Genomic DNA, 20,759 nt, shown 5'->3' on the forward strand with positions numbered 1-20,759 from the left:
GTCACCGCAATACAAATGAATTTCAGAAAAAAAAGGTTTTGGTACTGCATCTTTAGTGGGGTATTATTTTGTACTAGATTTTCTTTTAAACCATGTAATTACATTTTTTAAATCAACAAAAATAAATCTTATCAAAACAGTTTGACCCCATCGTTGTGTTATCCAATTGGATTGTAGATCTACATCCTGTGAGAGTCCCAGTTTCCACAGTGATGTCCAGCCAAGCATAATGACATACAGTATGTACACACACAGAAAGACACAGCTGATAAAGACAGAAAGGCAGAAAAAAGATATGTCATGAAACAAATATTTTGGGATGCAATCCAAGTAAAAACTAAAAAAAAAAGATTTCTTCTGATTTTATGATTATCTTTAATAAATTTTTTATCAACTCCACTGCCAGTGTTTTCTTGCCACCGAGACATCGCCCTTTGAGATTTGCAGAAGATTCAGATAAACATATATTGCAAACAGCCTTGGAAAACACGACTTTCAGCAGCAAAAATGATATTACACAACAATGTTGATCATATATTGCTGCAGCCCTCCTCTCATTCAATGTTTAAAAAAGCATGTACGATAGACAGTATATGAAGCACTCAGGGTGACAAAGTATTGCATGCTTGCAGCTGCATATATAATATGCATGTGTGTTTGCAATTTTAAGTTCCGTGGGATTTGGGAAATGATAAACACATTTCCCCCCCTGGACTTTTTATATGCATCTGGTGACTCATACACCTCTTTTATAAATGCACGTCATAGCCACCACCCGCATCTCTTTAGTCCCTTTTCATTTTGAGATACAAAGTGGTGTATGAGAAAGCAAGTAATGGAACAATATCCATGGCAACAACAGCCCATTAACTTGCCTTCTTTGCAGTTTTTTGTTCAAATATAATAATTGCCAGGAGTTAGCAAACACCTGCTCAAAAAAACGACATCATAGGTCCATTCTTGGAGACTCGCCATGAGAAAATGAGCAAAATGTGCAACATTAGTTTTTTTTAAATCCACTGTCCAAACACATCTCTTGATTCATTTCAATCTTCTCCTTTATATGCAAATGGATAAATAGCAAAGTTGTCCATCGTCAGGAGACCAGAGTCGAGAAGGAGAGGCAGGTGAAAAAGAGAACGGCAGAGAGAGATATAACAGAAGCTCCTCCACAGTCATTGGCGTTCTCCTATACAGGGAAAAAACAGAAAGTACGACAGCGGGTATTGAAGCTAGGATTGTATGACCTGGATCGTGTATATTGTTTGTGGCACAGAACCAGTAAGACAGTGAAAACATTCAAGGTGGACCATTAGAAGCTGACCTGGGCATGGTAGGCGTGGCAGGACTCGGGGCGTCGCCGAATCTTCTGGGACCTCATCCTGTCACACTTCACTGAAGCATTATGTGCTGCGGCGTCAAGGTGCAACAACACAAACTGGCTTCTCTTTAATTCTCATTCAATTATCAACACACTGAAAATGACATATTTCACAAATCAGAATTGTGGGGTGAGCGTGGGTCAAAACACCATTATAGAGTTCAGTGGTGGGAAGCTGGTAGAGCTTGGATCCCGGACTCGCTGCAACATGAGCAACTCCTGCTGGTCGGTGTGTGTCTGTCCTCTCCAGAGCAACTTGGACCGCAGTACAAAGGGAACTCATTTGGGAGAGAGTTGAAAAGGTCAGCAAACCGATTATGCAGACCAAACAACATGCAATTTCGAATGTGAGTGAAGGAGAGATAATTAGAACTAATTCATAGTAATTAATAACTCAATGAACTCACAAAATATCAAAGGATATATCTGACTTCCTCGGGCGCCATGGTGATGGGTGCGTACTGTCTGGAGCAGTCACAGTCCGCCTGCACCACCAACATCAACAGGTTGCTCTCCGGTATCTGATGCACCACAAACATCCTGACACACACACAAACACACGCAATATTAAACATGTGCATAGAGAAAGAAAACCTTCCATCTATTGTATTTAACACTTTGCCAAATTATAATTTTATGCAAAACTGCAAATGTTAATAATAATACTAAATCATTTAGAGGCGTTTTTTCAATGAAAAATACTTAGTTGCACCCACTGCGAAGTTTGGCTGAACTGGGTAATAAACATTTTGAAATCCCATAATCGCTCCCAGCAGTGTTGCTGCTGGCAGTGTTTATGCTGCTTTTGGCCTCATGAGGGCGTTCACACTCAACGTATAACCACAAACCTGCTGAAATATTATAGTAACCCCATTGTTTCTCCCCCCTTTCTTTGTGTTCTCACACACACACACACACACACACACACATGCTAAGACGCATCCCTCTCTTTCATCGCTTGTCTTACACTGATTTTCCAATTATTTTTCTGTCACCCTCCCTCCCCCATCACTGTTTTTTCATTTACATCTCTTCATACTTTCTCTCAGTTTTCCAGTCTTTCTCTCTCTCTTGCTCCATGGATGCATCTCGGTTTTTCAATAACCACATGCACTCATGTCTAATTCGGTTTCTTTCTACTTATTTCCCCCTTCCCGATACTCTTGTATATACACACACACTGCTCTCAGTGTGCAGAGCAGAGCAAAGCCGTAGAAAATGGATTTGGGGAGAACAATTTAATATGACTGGTCTAGGGGTAAGAGGGGACTGCATTGCAGATTTGTGTGTGCATACGCGTGCATGAGAGTGTGCTTACTTCTGGCAGCGTCCACACTTAATGATGCTGTTGGTCTCTTTGACTGACGGCTCGTAGACGAAGCTGGGGTACTCGGTGTCACATGGCTGCAGGTTGTCCCCTCTTTTCTTATGAGCTGAAGCTAATAGAGAAATAGATACGGGTCATGTTTCCAGGTCGGACATTAGAATAAGTGTACAGTATGTGTGACGTTTTGTTGATGACTGACAGGCTCAGTCTGTGGCAGGGAAATGCTGGGTGCTATTTAAATGCTTCATACTTGAGCCATTTATTGCTCTTTCTACCATGACTAGAGGTACTCTACTTTGCTGTGTACGCCAAACAACATTGAATTTGGTGAAATGATGGGTTTGAAAACCAGGAAGAAGAGCCATGATGGCTTGCTTTCATTTTCACGTCTGGTTGTGAGCTATCCGTTTGCCTTTCTCAGAATTACATTAGTTTCAGTGCTTTGGTCTTGTTTTGCAGAACTCGCCAGTTGTGCCTGTTCCTACTGAAAGCTACTTACACAATCAGAGACACCACATTTGTATTTAGTTTGAAGTACACATACAAAAACACATCACCACACACAAAATGCAAAAAAAGTATTATTTCTCACAGACGATAGATCTTCCTAAAAAACATTTAAAGACAGATACTCACACACGCTGAAAGATGGCTTAGCTGAATGAAGGGATGATGATGACGTGGAGTGGGAGGTAGAGTGGATGATTGACAGGTGGAGTAATGAAAAAGGGAGAGTGTGATTGATGGAAAGACAGAGGTAGATGAGAGGTGAGAGGATCTGAGGATATGATGTTCGATAATTACTTTGTTATTAATGTTGCACATAATTTACAGTAAACACGCCTGGTATTGGATTGACACAACAACCGTGTGTCACTAGTCTAATGATTAAAACATGTAACGATCCCATAAGAATTTACGTGCTATCGATGTACATAATATATTATATCTAAAGAATTGACTCAACGATACATATTTCTTATATCTGCTCTGAAGGATGGGATGATTTGCAAAATATACATGATTTATAATAGTGACATGACATTTCTTAGCTCACATAAAGGGACATTTGTCACAAAGACGGATAGAGTTTGAATTTCAGAGGCAAACATTTTTTTCTTGTAGAGCTCACCATCAGCGAAATGCTCCGTGTGCCAGAAGCCACAGATATTAAACTCCAGGAGAAACCTTGTGAAGAAAAGAGTAGAGGAGAGTGGACAGACAGAGGGACTCAATTAGCCGGCCATCATTATAGACCAAAGCAGATTGCAAGCAGATTGCATTCAGTGTTCAAAAACTGGGCCAGGACCCAAAGTTGTGTCATGGGAATATGAAAATGGGTCCTCAAATTATTCAGCAGTAATTAGTAGCAGTTTTTTTGATAACTTGATAAGCATTACCAAGTCACTACAGTAAAAACTGAAATGTTTTCAGTCCCAGCACATGATTTCTCATTAAACAGACAATTATTGTTTTTACTATAGTTTTTTCTTTTCACAGATTAAGATAACAAGCTCTAATGAGTGAGCTTTAGAGATGCTGGTTGGTGGATTTTGCGAGCTTGGGACAGAGCCAGGTAAACTGCTTCCCTGAGTTAGCGCTCTTTGTGCTAAGCTAGCTGACTGTTGGCGGGCGCTTCATATGTACCACGCAGACATGAGAGTGGTATTGATCTTCTTATCTAACTCTTGGCAAGAAAGCAAATAAACATAGTTCTCAAAATGTTAAACTATTCCAATAATAATGTTGTAATGTTAACCAATAAAAAAAAAAGCTTTTACATAAAATTGTAATAATCATAATTTACTGAATAGTGATACATAATAGCAAATGTTGAACGTTATTTTGGACACACTGACATTCAGGTTGCCCCTAGAAGTACTTACAGTAGGAAGTTGGAGAGGAACCACTTGAGGGCTGAAGCCAAACCATAGAACGGCTGAAGAGAAAAACAGATTATAGTTACTGCAGAATTGACTGGACCCTTATGGCAATAATACTGTATTCAGAGTGAGTACATGGTGCATACACTGAGAAGTGGACGGGCGCTGCTGACAGAGTGCAGGTTCATCTTACACATGGCCTGGTAGTCGAACAAGGACACCCTGAGAAAACACACACACACACAAAGACACACACAGACACAAAAACACGTGGTGTTGGTCTTCAGGCAGTATTGTGTTGACTTCTATTGATTCCTTGACCTCCTGCAGATTATTACACACCGTGTTGTGTCGCTGAGCTTAACCTTTGCAGAAACCCTGACCCCTTACCTTAGAAAAGAAAGAAACCTGAGGAAAAATATCATCCTAGGGCTAGAATTACTTCCTTTTTTAAAAAGAGGATTGACCCGGTGTCTTGACCTTTTCTTGTTATTCTTCATTGTGTATATGTGGTCATCACGCAGGTAAAAGCACAAGAACACGTTTGCAGATATAAGTGCAAGTATGAGTGCACAGCCACTGAAGTTCTTGCATGCTCTAAACCATTTATGTAATATCTTGTGTCAAATGAAACATGACAAAATATTGAAGCTGTATAAAAATAGCACATCGCTTATGAGATTTCAAACATAAAAGACGGGAAAAAAGTAAGAGGGGAGAAAAAAAATCCAGGGCATAGTCACAGAAGCTGAAATGGGAGCAAAAGAGAAAAGCAGGGACATATACAAAGATGGGTGAATTAGCTACCCTCAGCACGGAGAGAGTACAACACAGGGCAGAGACGATACCATTATGCAGCAATAAAAACAAAGCGTTTGAGTCCCTATAATTACAGTAAAGCATGCCCTCCAGGCTTTGGGTTGCATATGTATACTAATGCATGGCTTATAAGAACAAAAAGGCAAATGGAAGATATTTACAAGCCACTCTTCTGGTTAAGACAAGCCTCCACAGCACCACTTCTGTTTGTGAAACAGCATGAGGGTGACATGTAATCAAATGCATGAGCCACATTCAAATGCATAATATGGCACTTTGCTATGCAATGTGGGGGCACTGTTACTTCTTGCCTTATTGATTTGGAGAAGTTTACACCACGTCAGGACTCGGTAACCTTTGCTAACAGACAGACCAACCAGACAGAGAGGCAGACACACAACTATCTCATCAAACAGTCAGCAGTGACAAGCAGCCCCCTTACCTTTTGAACATGCCCATTCTGATAAGTGTTGTCATCACTGATCCGTCAATCTCACCAAAAAATCTTCCCGCCTATTAGAAAAGAAAAAGGGCAAAAAGGAAAAAGCACTGTGTGAAACCCTCTGAGTGGCTTAACACATTAAACTCATGCCATGATAGACTGACAGAGGGAAAATCAACTCCCTTTGTTGATGTTCATCCTCTCTATTTTAACCTCAATGTGAACTGTAGCATCAATTATTAATGTGTGTTGGTTAAAAAGCAATGCATCTCATCACACATGATTTCATTGTCGCGTCTCCTTCACATGCACTCTGGCCTGCAGGGATCTTTTTAAAGGAATAGTTTGATATTTTTGTGAAATACGCGTATTTACTCTTTATGCAGGAACTTAGATAAGATGATTTCATGTACGTGAGGTTTGATATTTTTTAAAAACTCTTCCTGTGTTTTAGGTAATACGAGTCTAATGGGGACAACAATTTTTGAAACTGGTCCAGTTTGGCGAGAGTGCTCCAGATGGCAGCCGCTAAACGGGATGCGATTTAATCACTCTAGGCAATCAGGCACCGTTAATGTCAACTAAGTATGCTTGTTTTTGCCACTGACAGGCTCATATTGTTATTTTAAGTGTCTGACCAAATTCACAAAACGACCCTCCAGAGAAATAAAACGGTTTTATTGACCTTTCGCTCGATCTGGTCTTCTTGTTAATGTCAAACCAAGTTTTGCTCTGAGAAGTCTCGTGAAAGCTTGCTTGTCTAAATCATCATCAATATTCAGCCATGATGTTGAAAATCTTTACACTAAGCGATGCTTTCTTTACTCCAACTCGGACTCACGTTTTCATTGTTGTCTTCCGGCATCAAGTCACAAGAGACAATACCAAACAGCGAAAGGTAATAATAAAATCTAGCCAGAATCTGAGCCAGTCAGTGGCAAAAACAAGCACTTTTATTGGATATAGATTAGCGGTGGGCGATTGCCTAGAGTTATTACATCGCAGCCCGTTTAATGGCTGCTGGATGCAGCGCTCTCGCTCAATACTGGACCAATTTCAAAAATTGTTGTCCCCATTAGTCGCTTAGACACAAAAAATAATGTAAAAATAGGGTCCTAGATGAACAAAAGCCCTAAGTGACCCTTTACCAAAAGGTTCACAGAATGAGAAGTAGGACTCTTAACTGAATCACAAGGAACATTTAAGTGATTGAATTTCTAGGTAACAGGCACAGAATGTTTTGGATATTCTGAGTGTTTCTTTTCTTGTTGACTGGCGTAAGAGCACTCAAATAATCAACTCAAACCCTAGAAAGTCTATGAAGCTCATTTTCTGTGTGTATGTGTGTGTGTGTGAACTCACATCTTTACGCTGTTTGGAAATTAGGACGAAGCCATTATTATCAATGACGTAGCATGCAAGATCCTGAGATGAGAGACAGAGACAGAGAAAGCACTTATAATATAGGAAGGGATCTTCCTATAATACCAATAACAAAGATAACACAGTGCAAAATAATTCATATAATTAAAGTTATGATGGGACTTAAAATGAATGCTATTCGAGTCGATGTCTTACTTTTGTGGCTACATACAATAGCGCAATATATAAATATATCAGACAGACGGCAATATATACTCACAAAGCTGTCACACCGAAGAGGACAAATCCCGTCTGTATCAGAGCACTGGAGGACAGACAGGCAGACAGAGATAAAGGAAAATATAATGATAATATATAATCCAAAATATAAAGATGAAAAATAAAGGTGACGGGAAGTGTAATATGTGTTATTATCGAATGAGTATGTCTATAAAGGAGGGCATGTTTGTGTATGCGAGTCGATGATTCGAACACATTTTCTGTCCGTCTTCTCTGCGGAGGTGTTATGCTTGAACATGTGTCAGTGTCGACGCGTGCTGTGTGTGAAACAAAGTGTCAGTGCTGGTGAGAAAGCGTTAATTCATGTGCGATGTCTACCTGTGATCGGCTTCTGAGTGTCTTGTTTGCGAGACGTCTGACTAAGTGTGTAATGTGGTTTAACTGGAGTGTGAAGCTGACTTCACAGAGCTCAGCAGGTGCTGAAGATGTTAAAAATAGGTCGAGTGTTGTTTTGAAAAATGAGGAGGGGGACTTATGCATACTTACATCTGTGTCATTTGGCTGAGAAGACACGAAAAGAGGAACAAAGAGAGAGAACATGAAGAAGAGAGAAACATTACTTCAGTTAATGATGTGTAGGCCGATGCACTGACTAGACTGTCTCGCTCTGTTGCTGTTAGAATGCCACACGTCATCTCAGAGCACAAAAGACTGCAAATATGTTTTTTTTTCCCAAGAATGACAATTTTTGTAGATTTAAATACGGTTTTAACTGATTTTTAAGCAGAAATGTAACAAATCAATGAACATTTGAATCAAAGTTGCAATTATGTGTTTAATGCTTCTTCCATAATAATAAAGACAGGATTTGTGTATCAGCTTTTCAGTGAACAGCGGACGTTCTCTATCAGCACTGTCGGTAACACTTTCCCTCATCAGTGGAAGGGTCATGAGTCAGAATGTCAATAGCCGTCCTTGTGACTTCATGGTCACATCTTGTGTCCAGTGTTTGGGTGGATTAGCGTCTGTGGACAATATGTCTTTAGAATCCTGGACAGGCTATATAGAGCGTGTCGAAGTGCGAATGAGACAATCTATCATCCTTTTCAATCCTATTACAGCAAAGTGTCAGTCTTTCTCTCTGTCTCCTGAAATAAACTGCACTTCATTGAGTGGACTGACAGAAATGATGCTCCTTCCACACGTGCTGATGGCACATGGTACATGAGAGACAAAATGTATAGAACACTATTGACGCTAGATATTGGAAGTCTCATGAAGGGTCCAAAATGGAAAAGGTTCATCCTCAGGGGAGCATGAATGTGCAGAGTAGAATTGATTGGAACACTTGTTACATTATCATGCATGCATACAAATAGTATTTACCCTTTTCAGGTCAGGTCATCACAAAAACTTAATTCTATTCTCAATTGCATTGCCAGATGGACTGATAACTGTCCTCGCCAACCGCAATCCTCCCAATTAAAATCAAAACTGCCAATTTGTTCATCATAGCTTGGACCCCATCTTGGTGTAAATGTATCTCCTCTATTAGCAACACTTCTGTGTCTCATCCAGCCTCTTTACCTCCAACATCAGAGCCAGCTTTCTGAATAACGGGCAGCATGTAAGAGGCTGTTACCGTGTTTGTAAATGTGGAAGCTCCAGGAGGAGTCCAGGTGATGTGAGAGCATCAATTATCTCTCTTTCCCTAAACCTCAATCGAACAACTTCTCGCCGTGACTGATGATCCTGCTGTCAACTCACGTACACACTTGAACTATTACATACTGAGGTTTGCTGTGCCACATTTTACAAATTGTATAAAAGAACAGAGCTGCTCCATTTCTGACGATTCTTTTAAAATAAAACCATCAAATATGAATGATTACCAAAGTCAATTTGTGTCTGTGATTGCATTAATTACAGCGCTTACTGATATACTTTCATTTCATATTTACAAAAGTAGTGCAGTGATGTCACACACACAGAATGAAAGTAACGACTATTGGATTAGAGAGAAGAGAAGACCAGCTGAGTCTCGTCCACGAGATAAAGTGCTTGCCAAGATGTGAATGGCAAAAAAATCTATCATCTTTTGATTCTCATTACCATCACAGCACCGTCTCCCACTGTATCTCCACTCCATCCTTACACTGTGGGATTCACACGGTATATTTTAATGTGATGCAGCTTTGCAGATTGAACCAGTTGGGAACATGTTATTTTTTTTCTTCTGTCGTATTTCTACTTGTTCTTTCTCTTTTGCTGTCTGTCGCCCTTTCAAAACATATACAACTCTTAAACACCACGGATTTAGACACACACGCACACACACACACACACACACACACACACACACACACACACACACACACACCCACACACCGAGACAGTATACAAGACAGAATGTGCTGTGCAGAGATGTCAGAATATTTTCCTGCTAATAGTCTGACTCATTCCTAGATGTAAGCTCATGCTTTATTCCTACACCCACTAATTCATAATTCATCAACTAATGCCATCTTATTTTAAGGTACTCAAGCCTATACTGAAGCTATAACATCGGGGTTTCCGTCTTATGCAACTCTTCCCTGAGCTCATTTCAAGTTAGTTCATTGTGATTGAAATATTTCTATTACTAACACCTAACGATGGGATAGTGTGAAAAACAGAGTTAATGAATATGTATTTATAGATGCATTTATCATTCCAGATACATAAACACGATAAACAAAATAAAATGCTTGTAACACCTTTACTGCAACGCAATACATAGGTAAAATGAAGGAATGTTCAAAGATTAAATGTAATCTAAGACATTTTCTCACTCCAGATGAACATCGTGAAATGTTTTTGATACACCTATATATGACAACATGCAACGTTTTGTAAAATAAACACCTATATGCGTATTTTGGATGTTTTATTTCTCCCAATCACACTTACAGCAATGCCTGTGTCTTAACCCAGTGGGACAATATGACACCCTCTTTGCCAGAAGTATGTTTATGTGGATGGTTGGTTGCCATGTGACCAGTTATTGTACTTCCTCAATATGTCATACAGGATTTACTGTAGGCACAGTATCTTCACCCCCGAGGGAGCTCGACACTTAAAATAGATAACCGACAGAATTTCACAGACACAAATACACACATACTGCACACCCGTGCATGGAGGGACTACATGAACATACACCGTCAGGAAAAGCACAGACTGTGAGTGCATGCACACACAAACCCTTATTAATTAAAGATGCTTGATAGGGAATACGTGACAGGAAGATGATTATGTAACCTATCTGAGAAGAGGGAGGGAAGGAGATGAAAGGGAACGAACTGAGAAGAAGGAGGGAACATTGAGAATTTGGGCAGTAGAAGAGGAAGTCAAAGTTGCACATGGGAATGGGAGTTATACCTTCAGCATAAAGCATAACTCGGGTGGATAACAAGGCCACTGCAAATACTGATAATGCTGCTAATGAGCTCCTAGTTGATGATTATGGACATAACAACACACTTGTGCACAGATGGTCGTGCATATGGTCCCCGTCAACATGACGTGCATTAACATCAGCGGACGCATAAACATGTATGGTACTCTCTTCTTCACACCTCCACAAACACACACAGAAACACGCACACTTGGGAGTTGCTGAGCCTAGCCATGGTAGCTATCCATCATTTAATGGCTAGCCAGCAGCCCTAATGCTCTTTTAACTGCTGTCATTTCCAGCCATGGGAGCAGAGGAGGGGAACAGCCAAGCTATCAAACACCTGCTACAGCAAAGATGTTACGCCAAATTAGGCAGGTTGTCCCGTATAAAATATTTTCTTGAAGGTGTGAAAGAACGAAGGATACCAAGCTCCTCCACTGAAAGTAGTAATGATGGAAGTATCCAAGCAGCAGAGTTAATCAGCTGAAAGCAATTCTATTAATGACTTTTATACTTTCAAAATAATATTTCTGGCAGGGTTAGACCTCCTTTAACAGCGGTTGCAGTGATATGGGAAACTATCCATTAAGCTTTGAATCAAACAAAGTTGAAATGCTTTAATTACTAACTAATGAAGCAGAAAAATAACCTGTAATCATCACTGACTCCTTGTCATACAGTAATAAATGATGTCAGAACGGCCCCTTGGTCCAAAGGGATATTCCTGAACACAGGATGGAGGCCACGGATTAAACCTACATAAAGGCGGGAGTCATTATTTCGGGAAGATGATGTTATCCCTCAATAAGTAAAAAACAGCATGATTGTTTTGTTTCTATTCCACAAGCACTGTTCAATAAAACAGCTATAACCATAAATTAAAAAATACTTCTCTCATTAGTGCCAGTGTAGTGCTGCAGTTAACTTGTTTTATGGTGGGCATTAAAAAGTAAAAACAACAATGAATCTCACATGTAAAAAAACTAAAGCAATAGTACTATATTCACAGGGTTTAATTCCCAAACAATGCAGCGGTACCTGACATTAACGATTCATGATTTTGTTTTTCAGATGGTGGCATCCATTAAATGCCACTGTTTTGAAAGCAAGACGTTGTAAAAAGCTGACAACAAAGCTATAAGTCAGCTGGTTGTTTATCGAGGGTTTGATTTAAATAATATGAAGGACTCATTAAGTGAAATAGAGATTCACACACAAAAAACACCGCAATAGAAGGGAATACTTGCATCACATTGAGCCTGTGCATACGTACCTGTGATGCAATAGCCCAGAATTTAGACTCCATCACATCCAGAGTCATCTGGACACCGATGGCTGCAGAGAGAGAGAGAGAGAGAGAGAGAGAGAGAGAGAGAGAGAGAGAGAAAGGTAAATTAAGTACAATAAAATAAGTCCGTACATAAAATAAAGTCAAATGAATGAGTTGGAAGAGAGAAGGAGCAGGTGGAAGAGAAAAGAAAGTGGAATGGCAAAGAAGCAGATTTGGGAGGAGAGGAAGAAGTAGAAGCTAGAGATGAAGATGTAGATCAGGGCTTTGAGTCCCAAAGTGCCCCTCTCTGGGAAAGGCAGCCCATGCTGATAGTGTCATGGTAACGACATGGTGGCATGAAGAAAACGATGTACACCACCTGTGGCTGCACTTCATGATCTTTCCAGTATTATTATCTCAACGTTGTATTGCTCTCTCTACCTTTGAATCCATTCTCCGTTCTTGGGATTGCAGGTTTGTATGGTTTCAAGATGAACAGCTGATAGATTTACATCACCTCTCTTGACGAGGAGTAAAGGTTGACACATTAAGACCTCCAGATTTTTTATTAGTGTAAAATTTACACTTCTAGATAGTTAAACTTTTTTGGCAAAAGTTTGAATCTAAAAAAATCCCCCTCACCATATTTTTTCCTGCTTTTTGCAGCTGTAATATTCTATAACGTGTCATATTTGTAGATATAAAAAGTAATATTCCTAATGCTACAATCCCTTCTCTCTGATGTGAGGAGTGTACATCAGAGAGCACTGTGTGGTACATTGTGTGATACCAGTTTTGATATTGCAGTATTGTTACTGGTACTAGTAGAAATATATACATAGTATTAGCAACAGCATTGGTGCTCATAGAGGCCACGGCTGTGATAACATTTTCAGTTCAAGTAGTAATACAGCCATTACTTATAATAGTAGGCTGTAAATGGAGGAGGGAACTTTAATTCCAGCAGTTTTGAAGAAAGAACACTTAATGAGCCGGTTAATGTCCCAGGGTGGGAGACCATATCTCTTTCTCGGCTCTCAGGCTGGAGGAGAGGAGGACCTGCTGTACAGATCAGCTCTGCCTTCAGAACTCAACTTATGAAAATCCTTTTTACAGTAACTGGCCTCTCTGAGCCGCAGTGCCGCTGTGTGAACCGACTATTCTTAGACAGTGTATGTGTGTGTGTGCATGCGTAACACAGCACTCTCAGTCACAAAACATTAAGCAAAGAGTTAGTGTGTGTTTGTACATGTATCCCACACACACATAAACACACACGGCGGAGGAGTGATTGCTTGTGTCAGCTTTGGGCTGTACGTCCATCAGCATTTTGGTCAGTGTGGTAATGCGAAAAGAAACTGTAATTGTATAAGAAGATATGACACTTCATATTAGCATCAAAGACTCAGCGGGGTTTTTCCCAACGTGCCTTTTACAGCCACACGGGGAAAGCCTCTGCGGTGCTCACAATACACAAAACACATACAGGTATAAACACAAATGCAATGCACACACACCCACCTACCCACACTCCTCCCACATAGAGGTAAACAACCTGTAGATAGCATGCCCTAATACCCAACCACACACACACGCACATCGTGTACTGTCATCATTCTGTAAGCAGAATGATGATTGGAGAGTACCATATTTATTTTATTAAAACTTATTTTTCTTCGATCCTAATCCATCACAGTGAACATCAAGACTGCTATAGTTCTTGTTAGGTAACAAGAAAACCAATGGCTGCCGTAGAAAAAGTACATCATGAATATAATAATAAGACATTTTATTTGTATAGCGTTCCTAAAGGTTCTCAAAGGTAAAAACAGAAACATATGGAACTATATCGCTTTACTTTGAAAACGGCCAGCAAAAATGTAAGATATATATATATATTGTTTGTTGCTAAAGAGATACACTCCTATTATATTACTGGCCTTTCATCTCAGCCCATAGGCTGAAAAGTTCAACACAACTCACTCAATTATGCGTGTAAAATGCTATTAGGCAATGAATTATGGATCGCTGAGGACAAGAATAAACCATGAGCTGTATGTACTCTTGTGGATCAGTCTGGATATCATAAGGAAAAGGCTCTGACGTTTTCTGCCTGAGGGTGTGTGTTTCAGGTTGTGACTGTCTGCATGCTTGTTTGGTTTGTGGGTGTGCGACATGGATCCCATCCAATCTCTTGAAAATCAGTCGTGATGCTGAATCCGGTTGTAATCAGCCTGTAATCAGTCATGTACAGAGAAAAGTTTGTTTAGCTGATTGGGGAGTTGTTTATCTATTCATGCAGCTCATGTGACTCCAGGACGGCTGATCAGTCTTTTTACAATAATGATAATGTATGAATGCTCTTTCAATTGTATCAAAATCACACCTGACTTTCCAGGTGGTATTCTACATGACGATTTGTGAATATCCTGAACACTGTCTCCGACACATCTCTTCTCCTTAATAGTGCTATTGACCTTGAAGTTGTGCCCCTCCACCATAATCTCAGATAAAGTGTTGGGAGGCCAAGGGCAGCAGTAATCTGGCTTCTCTCCCTCTCTGAGTTGGAGGCTGATAGGCCAAAAACTAATTAAAATCATCACACTGATCCCTTCGTGTGTGTGTGCTGTAATAGATGTTTTTTCCTCCATTATGTGTGAGCAAGCATTTTCCAATGTGTGTTAAGTTTGCATACAAATGTGTACACAAGAATATGCATGACCTCGAATGCATGCAATTGAGTGTTTGTGCTCATGAGCTTGAAAGTGTGTGTGTGTGTGTGCAAAAGCCTCACAGTCTGAGTTTGCAATTAGTGTGAGCTGTCAATCACAGTGGAGTGAGCTTTCAACAGGAAATAATTTAATGAAGAAACAAAAAAAAATTGTAAGCCACCAAGAGCCAGAGTTAATTGTTTATTACACTAACGAGATAGCGGGATGAGAGACATGCGGATGGGAACTGTAAACGAAATGTCTGACAAAGAACAGGGGGGAACAAGGGTAAACAGCCTCCAGACTAAACATCCTACTGCATTGTTGTTATCTCTCTCTCTCTCTCTCTCTCTCTCTCTCTGTCTGTCTGTCTGTCTGTCTGTCTGTCTGTCTGTCTGTCTGTCTGTCTGTCCATACCTATAAACTGGCGCCTGCATGTGTTCACACATTTTTTACATTGTTTAGTGTGTTCGGCTGTTTGTTTGTGTGTGTGTGTGTGTGTACGATTGTGAAAGGGAAACAGAAAAGAGTGAAATGACCTTGTCACACGTGGCCTTATTTTCAGTGTCCCCTCTGTGCCCAGAGACTTAGTCATTGTGCCAGTTTAATTTATTGACTCTGTTTGTGTGTGTGTGTGTGTGTGTGTGTGTGTGTTACAATATATTTAGCCTCCACTGCAGGGTCTTACTAAGGGAGCGATCAACACTCTGCTCTTTCGTCATTTAACACAAGCTGACCTCTTGTGACACCTCTGCACTATACACACACACACACACACACACACACACACACACACACACACACACACACACACACACACACACACACACACACACACACACCACTCACTGCTGGGTAGCAGTACGCTATAGTAATGGATGTATGAAGCAGATATAACAACCACTAAAGGGAAAATAAGTAAGAGAGAGAGGAGTCCAAGACCAAAGGAGTGAAGGACACACTCATAAACAGACACACAGACACACAAACACACTTACACACTATAGAGCAAAAACAAAAAAGAGTGTGGGCGGCAGGAAAGACACACAAACACATACAGAGAGAAAGGTAATCAATAACACACAGACTTTGTAATCAACGTAACAGATTAATTGATGTAATGGAGTCAGGCGGAGAGACAGAATGATGGAGGGATGGATGAAGTGGGACACGAGGGAGGACAGGAAAAGGATAAGAAAAGAGGCAGAGCTGATGAAAGAGGATGAATTGATTTGTAATAATGTTATGAGGTGGAAACCCTTTTCATTTCAACCAAACGTGGCTATCAATAATACAACGAGCAAGCTCACATGGTTGTGTGTGAGCGTGCATGAGAGCATGTGTGTGTGTGTTTCTCATTCTTTCACGTACATGTGTGTCGATGTATGTGTGTGTTAGAGGGAGGCGTGGTAAGGAAACTAAAGAGTTAGATGTGTGTGTGTTATAAGAATGTGTAAGCACTCGCTCTTAATTAAAAATTCACACCTCCTTTAAGAATATAATTCAGTTTTTTCATTATTTTTGTAGATTTCATTATTCCTTTTGGTAATAACACCACTTCACCCTGAGACCCCTCTCCACGAGGAGCCTGTTTTACTCCCTGACCAACCCGAGCATCCCTGAAGATACATCACTGCACCGAGATGAAAACCACTGGCGGTCGGGGAAGAAACAGGATCCTCACGGGGTATTAAGTGACTCTTTCATTTCTGATTGTTACAGACACTTTACTTCCATTAAGTGCTGTATATAATCTGGCCTTTGATTATTTTCTTTCCTCATCCAACTACAGGATATGAATGAAGTGCGATCTTCCATGCAAACTTAATCCTTTAGTGGTTAGTTACAAATTGTGTAATTATGTAACAAGAGACATATTGTACAATGCGGATACTGAAGTGAAGTCTTTCAAACCTTGTCTTTGAAACACAATCTCTTCGCATCGCATTCTGGACCATTGGATCTTCTTCCAATGTTTGAATGATGAATGTCTGTGCACAACTATTTAGAAGCAAACACTTTTGTCGTGAAAGCCTTGCAAACTTTCCACTTGTGTGTGTTTAATATTAGCAAAAGTAACTAAATGACCAAATCTATATTTAAGGTATTTCGTGCCTTAAATTTCATGTCTTAAAAGTGTGCGTTTTGTCTTTTTGAAGCGACTGTGGACAACAAGATTACTGTTTATCTGAACACATGTCAAAGGCTCATCATCTCTCTGTATATTTTCTTCTTTCTTGTACTCACATATGCACACACACAGTCAGTGTCGAAAACACACAAATGCACACACATCAACACTGACAAAGACACAATGTCAACACAAACATGCCCAGAGATTATAGCTCTCTCGCTTAGAAATGTCACTTGTTTTCTCTCGTCTCCCTCACAAACACACAAGCACATAATTATAGCTTTTATCCACAATTGCTAAACATTCATCAGGAAGATGGAATCGAGGCAGTTCAGAACATTTGTTGTCCTTTTTCTCTTTCTTGTTGTTGTCCTTCCCACTCTCTTTCTTTCTATCCTCTTTTTTATGTGACCGTCATGTGACCGGCAAAAGGGGATGTTTTTAGATGATATAAAAAGTATAACATTGGAACTAAAACACGCACCGTTCCTCCTGCAGATCTTAAAATTGTTTTTTGGCTAATCAGTAGACTCAATTCAGCAATTATACTCTGATTCACGACTAAAGTGATATTTTTGACAGGAAATTGTCTTGTATTGTGGCTGGTAATTCAATGAGCTCTATACTGTGTCTCTCTATATATAATCTATTTCACATAAGTAGATATAAGTTTTAGTTCTTCATCCGAACTGGCCTCTGTACGCCTGTTCTGGTTTTGTTGGCAAAAGGTATGTATACAGTTATAAGCCACTCTTGATGAGGACTTCCTTTATCTGACTAATATCTCCTATCCAACATTCTTTTTCAAGACCCTGACACAAATGAAACTCAAACACAGAATCGTGGAACCTTTCAACTCAAACTCCAAAATGATTGTTGGTGTTTCGCAAAAGAAGAGCAGGGCTATGTTCAACAACGCCTGAGGTAATCTCATGACTTTGTGATGGGGAGTGCTCAATAAACTGATGTTGCTGGGCAACAAACACTGCTCCAGCCAGTAAAAAGAGGGAAATTCAGTTGAGTACAATGAGCAGTTTGAATGGAAATCCTTGACGTATGACACACACCTGCTCACATGCAACGTCCACTGATGCACCAGCACATACATAAACACACAAACATGTACAATCAGACAACAATTCAAATGCACAGACATAAATGTTTGGTGGTACACAAATAAATACTTTCAGGAAAGTACTCATTTAACTATTATAACAAGCAATCGATTAAACCTCACCTCTGACCTTAAACTAAAGTCTAGCTGTTTTTTGTGACAACTTTCAAGAGAGAGGGACAAGAACACATGCACACACGCACACACACACACACACACACACACACACACACACACACACACACACACACACACACACACACCTCTGTGCTGAAGCTCACTAACCTCAGAGGAGTCGCCAGAGGCTGCACTGCGTTACCAAAGCAACAGGCAGAGACCTGGGATTGGATGAAAGAATGATGACTCAACCTCCCTCCCTCGTCCTCCTCGTACTCCTCCTTCTGTCTGTCTGTCTGTTTGTCTGTCTCTCCCTCTCCCTCTCTCTCTCTCTCTCTCTCTCTCCCTGTCTTTAGAGGTGTCTCTCACTTTCTCATGCGCAACTTTTTGAACGTGAAGGATGCAGGCGGAGGGGCATGGACGGGCCGAGCCACATGGTATATTTATATCAAAAGAATGGAAAAGGTGGCACGTCGTCTTGGACTAACTAACTTTGAATTATAACCGACACTGAATGAGTCTGCAAATGTGTGCTTAAAGTGTTCTCTGTGGAGCAAATACCAAACACTGAACTATAAAAAACGTTGAAGAGGACATAAGTAATACTGCTGTGTTAATGGTTTTTTCTTTTGATCATTATGAAAGCCATTGACACAGCTAAAAGGTGGACAGAGGATCCTGCCACCTTGTTTGACTGTCTCAAAGGTGACAGAACCGAAGTGACAGGGTGTTAAATGGGTAGCCTGTTTCTTTAAAATGGAAATAAATGCTGTTGACATTGTGTGTGTGTGTGTGTGTGTGTGTGTGTGTATGTGTGTGTGTGTGTGTGTGTGTGTGTGTACCTTCTAAGTCAGCAGAGCCTACCTTAAGTTAACCTAGTTTTACAGTCTTCTTGAGCGGGCCTGTTGGAGGCACGCTCACTAAATCATTCATAGTGGAGAGACAGGGAGAAACATGTTCCTGTATGTGTGTGTGTGAGAAAGAGTGACTGCAAACTGCCATGCTCTTTCCCCTGTTCTGAATGTTTACATGCTAGCTTGTGCTCATAACAGGGCTATTTCGTCACACATCAAAAGGAAATTAATGTGGCGTCATTTTGAGGCACTAATTTGGTGTGAAATTCAATTACCTACTTTTATAATGTGAAAGGGGATCAACATGCACTGTGTGTGTGTATGTATGTATATATGTATGTGTGTGTGTGTGTGTGTGTGTGTGTGTGTGTGTGTGTGTGTGTGTGTGTGTGTGTGTGTGTGTGTGATCTTTCCTTAACCTCACTTGTGCACTTTCATAATTGCAAAACTAAAGTATCTACATTTTAAAGTTCAACATTCTGGGTTCATATCTCTTCCTAATACTTTCATGCAGAATCTCCGGCTACAATGTGAGTTGCACCGGCACGGTGGCCCCAAATATGAACTTGTTGTGCTGATGTGCACAGTCAGCTGTTGTTTGACAAAAAATAGTTCCGACATGTACTGTAACCCCCACTAAAAACAACAGGAAGAAAAACACTTTTCATGTTTCTGTATGTGTGCAGGTTAAACAAACAATATGCAAAGTGTTCAATCTTATTTAACCTGCATTAATTCATTTGTATGTACATGTATATATGTATGTGTATACATACATATATATATATATATATATATATATATATATATATATATATATATATATATACGGTATATATATTTACCTCGCACTTCCTATGACTTCCCTTTCTCCAGTCTTTTGTTCTGTCTCTCTAATAAGACAGATGGTGCTCGCTCACCTCTCCCCTACTTATCTCTCAACTATCCCTCTCTCTTTTTCACTTGATTCCTCTTTTGCTCTCTTGTTGCTTGTTTCTCTCTTCCACTCTTTTACGTTGTACTCCCTGTACTTTTCTGCTCTCTTGTCCTCTCTTTTTTCACCCCTTCTCTTCCCTCTCTTTTTCCCTCCCCCACTCTCGTCTCCCGTCTGCCCCACGCCACTCTGTCTCTCCCTCTTCCTCTCCTCTAGGAAATCCCTCTTCACCATCTGTCTAGCTGTGATGAATTCAGAGCCTTTCAGAACAAATCAACTTGGCCAAATTAATGAGACTCTCAGAGGGGATAAACTTTGTGTAAGTGTTCGTGTGTGTGTGTGTGTGTGTGTGTGTGTGTGTGTGTGTGTGTGTGTGTGTGTGTGTGTGCGTGTGCACCTAAAATACATCATAATCCGTTGGCTGTACCACTTAATTTATCCTGCAGTGACAGATAGCGTGTTACAGGGAAATACAACAGATAAGGCTGGCTGCACACATTGAGTTTCTTAAACTACTACAGACCCCAGATGGGCCCGTTTTTCGGTCAGACTGTTTTTTATTATGAGGGTGAGACACTATGTTCACTTTCAGCCACATTTTTACAAAAACTAGGATGTAAGGCATCTGCCAACTACTTTTTCTGGGTATCAAATAATGATTTTGATGACTAATGTCTAATTACATCAAGCAAAGGTCAGACTGCATGGGGCCACCTCTGGCTACTGGCTATG

The 20,759-nt window shown here is 40.3% G+C and overlaps 1 protein-coding gene across 1 annotated transcript in view; it reads right to left on the reverse strand.

Annotated features, from left to right (window-relative positions):
* Positions 1 to 1,096: 1,096 nt before the first annotated feature.
* Positions 1,097 to 20,759, reverse strand: part of cacna2d4a (calcium channel, voltage-dependent, alpha 2/delta subunit 4a) — a gene marked incomplete at both ends in the record, with an annotated part of 73,969 nt that continues 54,306 nt past the window's right edge. Inside the window, 13 exons of the mRNA XM_079236069.1 lie at positions 1,097 to 1,189; positions 1,325 to 1,410; positions 1,809 to 1,921; positions 2,700 to 2,820; positions 3,345 to 3,365; positions 3,841 to 3,896; positions 4,595 to 4,647; positions 4,738 to 4,813; positions 5,853 to 5,923; positions 7,215 to 7,277; positions 7,495 to 7,539; positions 8,001 to 8,015; positions 12,167 to 12,228. Coding sequence (XP_079092195.1) covers positions 1,097 to 1,189; positions 1,325 to 1,410; positions 1,809 to 1,921; positions 2,700 to 2,820; positions 3,345 to 3,365; positions 3,841 to 3,896; positions 4,595 to 4,647; positions 4,738 to 4,813; positions 5,853 to 5,923; positions 7,215 to 7,277; positions 7,495 to 7,539; positions 8,001 to 8,015; positions 12,167 to 12,228 — 875 coding nt within the window. The remainder of the gene's footprint in view (positions 1,190 to 1,324; positions 1,411 to 1,808; positions 1,922 to 2,699; positions 2,821 to 3,344; positions 3,366 to 3,840; positions 3,897 to 4,594; positions 4,648 to 4,737; positions 4,814 to 5,852; positions 5,924 to 7,214; positions 7,278 to 7,494; positions 7,540 to 8,000; positions 8,016 to 12,166; positions 12,229 to 20,759) is intronic.

Source organism: Taurulus bubalis, assembly GCF_910589615.1.
Source record: "Taurulus bubalis genome assembly, chromosome: 20".
Classification (NCBI taxonomy): Eukaryota; Metazoa; Chordata; class Actinopteri; order Perciformes; family Cottidae; genus Taurulus; species Taurulus bubalis.